The sequence below is a fragment of the Orycteropus afer genome, unplaced genomic scaffold, assembly GCF_000298275.1.
Source record: "Orycteropus afer afer isolate SDZICR_OR568_19922 unplaced genomic scaffold, OryAfe1.0 scaffold00179, whole genome shotgun sequence".
In the NCBI taxonomy this organism is placed as follows: domain Eukaryota; kingdom Metazoa; phylum Chordata; class Mammalia; order Tubulidentata; family Orycteropodidae; genus Orycteropus; species Orycteropus afer.
Window position 1 is genome coordinate 76,950 of NW_006921766.1, and position 7,520 is coordinate 84,469.

Here is a 7,520-nt window from a genome sequence, read left to right on the forward strand (position 1 = left end):
TTTTTCCCCCTCTTGGAGTTAATAATTGCTTCTTTTATTTATGTATTTATTTTCTGTGCTATTGTTATTAGTAGTGACATCACTAGGGGTGGTGTCATCCAGTGTGATAACTCATGGTGTTATTCCCTATGGACCTCCTTCTGTATCAGACCATGCAGAATCCAAAGTAATATTTATTAACAATTTTAATCATTGAATAACATGAGATATAGTTATAAATTGCTTAAATGTAATATTTCTTAGGTTATATGAATACTAACAACAAAATTGTTTTATGAAATGTTTCTACATTGAAACATTAGTACTACATCATTAGTTACTAATAATTCAGTACAGTATTAGTACTACATTATCAGTAACTGAGAGGAAGCCTTTTTTGATTTTTCTTCTTTCCCTTTAATTACTACTTCCTTCTCAAAAAAGTTATTGGTATAGGTTCAAAATTGCTACTTACCACAATATTGTAACTAAAATACCAGAAAATTTGTAAACATCAGTGATTATAAAAACACTGGCAGCAACAAAAACAAAGATGCATGCTTCAGGGTGTACAGATGAAACCACGTGATTAGAATTGTCACTGTAATTGGATGATAATGACAACATTGACTGGATAGCATTAGAAGGGTCAAAAAGTAAATTATTATAGAATTTTAGCCTTGTAGGTGTATTGATACATGTAATCTGAGCTTACAAGAAAACTGGTTTTGTTGCTATAACTAACTACAGAAATATTTTTACAAAAATCAATAAATTCTGTTGAAACACAGCACAAAAATTTTATAGACAGTCTAGAGAGTGATTTTGCTGTCACCCTCCCTGACAATGTCACCTAGTGTGGTCCACACCCCCTCTCACCCTCCTAGTGATGCCACTGGGTGCTAGGTTCCATTGAGTCAACTCTGACTCATGGCAACCTTTTCTATAACAAAACAAAGTATTGCCCAGTTGGACCTAGTGCCATCTTTATTATGATAGTTGGTATGTTTGAATTAATTGTAGTAGACATTGTGTCAATCATCTCATTGAGTGTATCACTCATTTTTGCTGGCCCTCTGCTTTACCAACCATGATATCCTTTTCTAGTGATTGATCTCTCCTGATGGCATGTCAAAAGTAAGCAAGCCATAGTCTTGCCATCTTTGCTTCCAAAGAGCATTCTGGCTGTATTTTCTATGTGCCTATAAAGTTTGGGCAATATATTTCTGTAGTGATATTGTCTCAGAAACCCAAGGAGGGGTCGCTATGAGTCGGGTCTGACTCAACAGCACATAGCAATAACAGCAACATTACCAAATCATCCCCTAACTGACTAATTCATCCCAAAGTTCCATTCAAGTGGTCAAACATTATCAACTTCATTTATAGTTTTGAAACATCTCTCCTAGTGCCTTCTTCACTCCTAGGTAAGTCTGTGTTGCCTCTTCCCTTGGCCTCATGCATAGGTATAATCTTGGGATCTCCCTTCACTATTCCTTTATCTCTTCTCTATGTTGAATTCCTTATTTTCTGGATGTTGTCTTTTTCTGTATTTGTTAATGCTCTTATTTTTCTTGATGGAAGAGTACAACCTTTGGTAGCTTTCTGAGAATGGAAAAATGGGAGATATGTTTCTTGAGACATAGCATGACTAAAAGTACTTTCATTCTGCCTTTATACTGGAATAATATTTTAGCTGGGTATAGTGTTCTGGGCTTGAAATATTTTCTCATCAAATATTTTTGACGCTATTGACGTTTTCAGAATCCTAAATGCTCCCTTGTACTGCTTCTTTGTTGTCCTTTCTTCCTTGAGAAATAGCCGCTATTCTGCCTTCTCTCCTCGTTGATTAATTTTGCCTATTCTATAAGGAATACTGGGCAATCACTTCCATAATGATACTGCCTCGGAAACCCAAGGAGGGGTCGCTGTGAGTTGCATCCGCTTCCACCACAGTGAGTTTGGTTTCTGGTTTTGGTTTATTCCATATTTCTATATACTCTTTTTTTTTGGGGGGGGGAGTGTTGGCCACCAAAATATCTGTGAAAACACCCACATTACTACATGCATCAGTATTTTATTATTATTATTATTTTTAGATTCATGTGCTGTATATCATCACATTAACTTACTACCCTACTACCCTTGATTATCCATTCTCCTCCTAACAATGGAGATTTGGGTTATTTATAATCTTGGTTGATATTAACAATGCCACTATAAACACCCTGTACATTTTCTGGTGGACATATTAATCATTTCTCTTCAATGTACACTCAAAAGTGGGACTGCTGAGTGGATCCCTATCATAACATATATTTAGTTTAGCATATATTGTTCAACAACTTTACAAATAAATTTACATTTCCATTAGTCAGTTTTAAGGATTTCATTGGCTCTACATCCTTGATGGGAACTTTGGTAGCATAGTGCCTAAGGCACTTGACTGCTAATCAGAAGGCTGGCAGTTCAAACCCATCAGCTACTCCTCGGAAGGAAGATGGGGCAATCTACTTCCGTAGTGATACTGCCTCAGAAACCCAAGGAGGGGTCACTATGAATTGGGTCTGACTCAACGGCACATAACAACAACAACAACAACATCCTTGATGAAATATTCTATTGTCAGTCTTCTACAACTGTATTCATTATAATATTAATTTGCTTATCCTTGATGAGTAAATATGTTCATTGACCACTTAGACATCTTTTTTTGTGAAGTATCATTCAAGTCACTTGCTTATTTATTTATTTTAAAAGTAGGGCTATTAGTATTTCTTATTGATTTGTAGAAATCTATTATATATTATGGAGATAGCTTCTTTGTTGGATATATGTAGTGCTGTGCTGGTAAACATTTATTAATGGGCTCTGTGAAAAATAAACCAACAAATGCCCTGATTTATAGCTCTGGACAATTTCCATAGTGTAAATAATCACACTGTAGCCAAGTCTGAGCTACCAACATGATGTTACTGAACATAGAACTGGAAAGAGAGGTGCACCACCAGTTCTTGTGAGCTGGTACCAACATCCTTTAGCACACCACTGGATATGTATATTACAAATAACTCATCCTTGGCTTTTCATTCTCTCAATGGCAAGTTACAGTTTCATGAGTTTTGAGAAAGATATACATCTGTGTAACCACTACCAAAAGTAAAATATAGAAACTTTTTATCACTTCAAAAATTTCCTAAGTGACCCTTCTCAAGCAACTCCTCACCCAAGGAAACTTCTAGATTTCTTATCTACCTAGATTAGAATTGTCTTTTCTTATTTCATATAAGTTGAATTATAAAGTATGTACTCTTTTCATCTGGCTTCTTTCCTTCAGTATATAATGCGTTGGTTTTCTTCTTTAATTCTGTCTTAGTTCTTTAGTGTTTCTATAACAGAAATACCACAAATGGATGGTTTTAATAAACAGAAATTTATTCTCTCACAGCTTAGGAGGCTAGAAGTCTGAATTCAGTGTGCTAGCTCTAGGGGAAGTCATTCTCTCTCTGTCAGCTCACAGTTTAGGAGGAAGATCCTTGCCTCCTTTCAGCATCTATGGTCTAAAGTTCCTTGGAGATCTCCATGTCATGGCATTAATCTTCCCTTGGGTCTAGGAGGTTCTCAGTGCAGGGATCGGGGTCCATGCCTGAGTCTTCTTTCTTGGTGGTACTGAGGTTCCCCTGATTGCTGCTTGCTTGTTTAATCTCTTTTATATCTCAAGGGATTGGCTCAAAATACAGCCTAATCTTGTAGATTGTGTCCTGCCTCATTAACATCACAGAGTTTAGGATTTACAATGTTGTTGTTGTTGTTGTTATGTGCCGTCGAGTCGGCCCCGACTCATACATCAGATCACGAAATGGAGGATAATTACATAATACTGAGAATCATGGCCTAGTCAAGTTGACACATATTTTAACCTAACTAATCCACTGCCATCAAGTTGATTCTGACTCATAGCGACCCCTATTTGGTTTCCGGGGTGGTAAATATTTATGGAAATAGATTGCCCAGTCTTACTTCCATGGAGTGGCTGGTGGGTTTGAACACCAACCTTCTGGTTAGCAGTCAGATGCCTTAGGTACTATACTACCAGAGCTCTACTTGGCTAGGCTATGATTCTCAGTATTATGTAATTATCCTCCATTTTGTGATCTGATGTAGTTATCCTATGTGTTGTAAATTCTAAACTCTATGGTGTTAACGAGGCAGGACACATATTTTGAGGGAACATAATTTAACCCATAATAGCAACCAAATCTCTTACACATTGGATTTTGACCCAAGTAGTAAACAGAGAGCAGTGCCTCACTTAAAGATGGCAGCCAACTGTGCCACTTGGAATGTGTGTTGGTAGAATGAATTCTGATTAATTTAATCATAAAAGGGTTTTATTGGAAGGACATGACACAGCTCACAAAAAATAGGCTCAGGAGTAAGGACAGAAGCCAGGACCACAATAAGTTCTGTGTTGTTGCTGTTGTTGTTATGTGCCGTCGAGTCAGACCCGACTCATAGCAACTCCTCCTTGGGTTTCTGAGGCAGTATCACTAAGGAAGTAGGATTGCCCAACCTTCCTTACGAGGAGTGGCTGGTGCGTTTGAACCTCCAGCCTTCTGGTTAGCAGTCAAGTGCCTTAGGCACTACGCTAGCAGAGCTCGGACAGGATTATTTGATAGGTCTGAAAAGATGGCAGTGTAGAGAAACCAACTCTAAGTATTCTTTTCTTCCCTTGCTTCATTCAGCACAAGATTCAAAGGCCTGGGAGGGTCCAGCTGATCAAGCTGGGGTCACTGACAACCCATGATTGGGGAGGCAGGGCATGTTGATTAGGGGAGGAAATAATAGGAGTGCTAGTGCCCAAAGCATCTGACTGCTAACCAGAAGGCTGGACATACAAACCCACCAGCCACTTCTCAGAAGGCAGGTTGGGCAATCTACTTCCATAGTGATACTGCCTTGGAAACCCAAAGAGGGGTTGCTATGAGTCAGATCCAACTTGATGACAGTGAGTTTTTTCTGTTCCAGGAGGGGAAGACTTTGAATGGCATAAATGCCAACCATGGCAGGGCCACAGGGAGGTACATGGTCAGTGGTGTAGGGGATTAGCAAAGATTCCAGGTAGGGTAGGTAGCAGTGAGATTTTAAGCCTTGGGGTGACCTTAGGAAATCCACTCAGCAGCAGGGCTTCTGGCTGGATGATGGGCCACAGCAAGCTGGGCAGGGACACATGGGGCGGCAGAGCAGGGACATGCAGGAGGAGGAGGAGGGTGTACAACAGGAAGAGGTGGGCACACAGCAGGTGGGCTTGCACACAGGATGGCAAAGTAGGGAAATGCAGGAAGAAGGTCTACAGCAGGAGGGAGCACGAACAGAAGGCTGGCAGCATGTGGAGTTCAGGCAAGGAGTAGCCTCACAGCAGACAGGCACACAACAGATGGGTTTACAGCAGATGGGCACACAGCAGGCCTGCTGGCAGGGGGAGGATGTGCAGCATGCAGGCTGGCAGCTAGACTGCTGGCAGCAGGAGGGCTCACAGGAGCTGGTGCAGACAGATTGGCAGGGACTGGCCCCACAGGCTGCCTGGCAGCAGGAGCTAGACACACAGTTCACAGGGGTGCAGATGAGGGTCAGGCAGGATGCTGGGGCACAGCAGATGGGGGCATCCGTGGACTGACAGGAGGTAGGGGCACAGCAGGTGGACTGGCAGCAGGTAGAGGTGCAGCAGGGGGGTTCACAATAGCTCTCAGGGCAATCATCCACCTCCCAGGAGGAACTGGTATAAGCACCAGGCAAGCAGACACAGCTGCCATAGCTCCTGTCACTGGAGCAGATGGACATGGTAGATGCATCTGGAGCATAAGTCCTGGAGCAGCAGGTGTCAGCCATGGTAAGGGTGGCAGGAGGTGAGCTGTGAGGAGGGTGTGAGTGAGTGAGGGTGTGAGTGTGTGAGTAGCTCTGGGTTCTTGGGGCTTTTATGTTCCTCTGTGTTGTTTATTGTTCCGACAAGAGACTCAACAAGCCTCCCTTTCCTTGTTGTTATTTGAAATCTTGGAAACTCTAATTAATACCAGTCCAGTGTTCTGTCTATGGGGTGTTGCTTACCTTGTAAAACTGAGTGTAATTTGGGGTTTTGTTGGCCCATCCTGGCCTGTGTCTGCCTCCAGAATATAAAGTTGGGGAAGAAAGGCTATATGTTTGCAAATAGAGTTTCCTTGTGTCTGGGTGGATGTTGGATTGGCTGCACAAGAAATCCATTCATTCTCATTTAAATCATCTTTGGATTGGTCAAAGAACACATGGGATGGCTTCTGTGTGTACAGTTGTTGGAAACTCGGAATTTGTCCGGACTCCCAGAATGGAGAAATTCAGGTCAAAGAGGGTGTGAGGCCTGATAGGCTCCTAGAGGTGACTCACCAGAACTATCTGTGGTGCAGGAAGTTCCCCTTAGGGCTTTAGTGCAAATGGCAGACATATAAGGGAGGGACAGTCCTGTGATGGTACTCCCCATGTAAGATAGCAGAGTCCCTATGTGTGTACACACTCCTGTCTTCTGTTCCAACATTCAGTAAGACTCTAGATCTCTGTATCTGGCCACAATCTTCACCTCTCCACTTGCAATTACTCCAAATACTTCCAACCCATATGCCTATAAACATCTCCCCTTCAAAAACAGCACAGCTATCCACAACAAAACTTCCAAGACGTAAACCAAAAAATATCGTTTTTGTTTTCCTTTATTTTCTTGATTGTTAACTAAACAATTCCTTGGTTCTCTAAGCTAGAAACCTGAAAGGCATCCATATTTCTCCCTTTTTCCACAAATTATATCCAATTGGCCGCCAAGTCCTATTGCTTCTCTGCTAAATATTTTCACATCCTATCTGGGTCCTATCAGGAACCTCAGGAGTGGTAGGATACCCAGGTTAAAATGGGTGGGAGGCAAGGCTAGTCCCCAAGCCCCTTAGAGCCAGGAAAGCGAGGGACCAGGAGCGGTCGGGGACCACAGAACGGCAGGTTTCAGGTAGGAATTAGGTAAGAGGAGGGTGCAGAGGTTTCCAACAGGTAAGGGAGATAAACTTGTCTGTCAGTTTGTCATCCTGCGAGGCTTGAGGCTGTGCCACTGGGGTTTCAGATGCCAGCGGAGTTGCACATGGTGCACAGGTTTCAACACAGCTTACAGACTAGGAAGAAGGAGGAGGCCATCCACTTCTCAAAAATTGGCCAGGGAAAACCTTATGAATAGCAGAGAAACACTATCTAATACATTACTGGGCAACTTTATAAATAGCTTGGAAACATTGTCCGACACAGTGCAGGAAGACTAGTCCCTCAGGTTGGAAGGCACTCAAAATAGAACTGGGACCCTCAAATATGATGGCGAAATTAGGAGATTTCCAGATAAGCAGAAACCAAGGGAATTTGTTAAAACCAGACCAACCTTACAAGAGATACTAAAGGGAGTCCTTTGAACAGAGAACCAAAAATAGCAAATAATAACTGACCATTAATACACAAGATAACATAACCCAGAAACCACA

General features: G+C 41.8%; 1 protein-coding gene across 1 annotated transcript; it reads right to left on the reverse strand.

Annotated features, from left to right (window-relative positions):
* Positions 1–5,154: 5,154 nt before the first annotated feature.
* Positions 5,155–5,868, reverse strand: LOC103202414 (keratin-associated protein 10-3-like). The gene has a single exon (XM_007947299.2). The coding sequence runs from the start codon at positions 5,866–5,868 to the stop codon at positions 5,155–5,157; it is 714 nt and encodes a 237-aa protein (XP_007945490.2).
* Between the last annotated feature and the right edge of the window lie 1,652 nt (positions 5,869–7,520).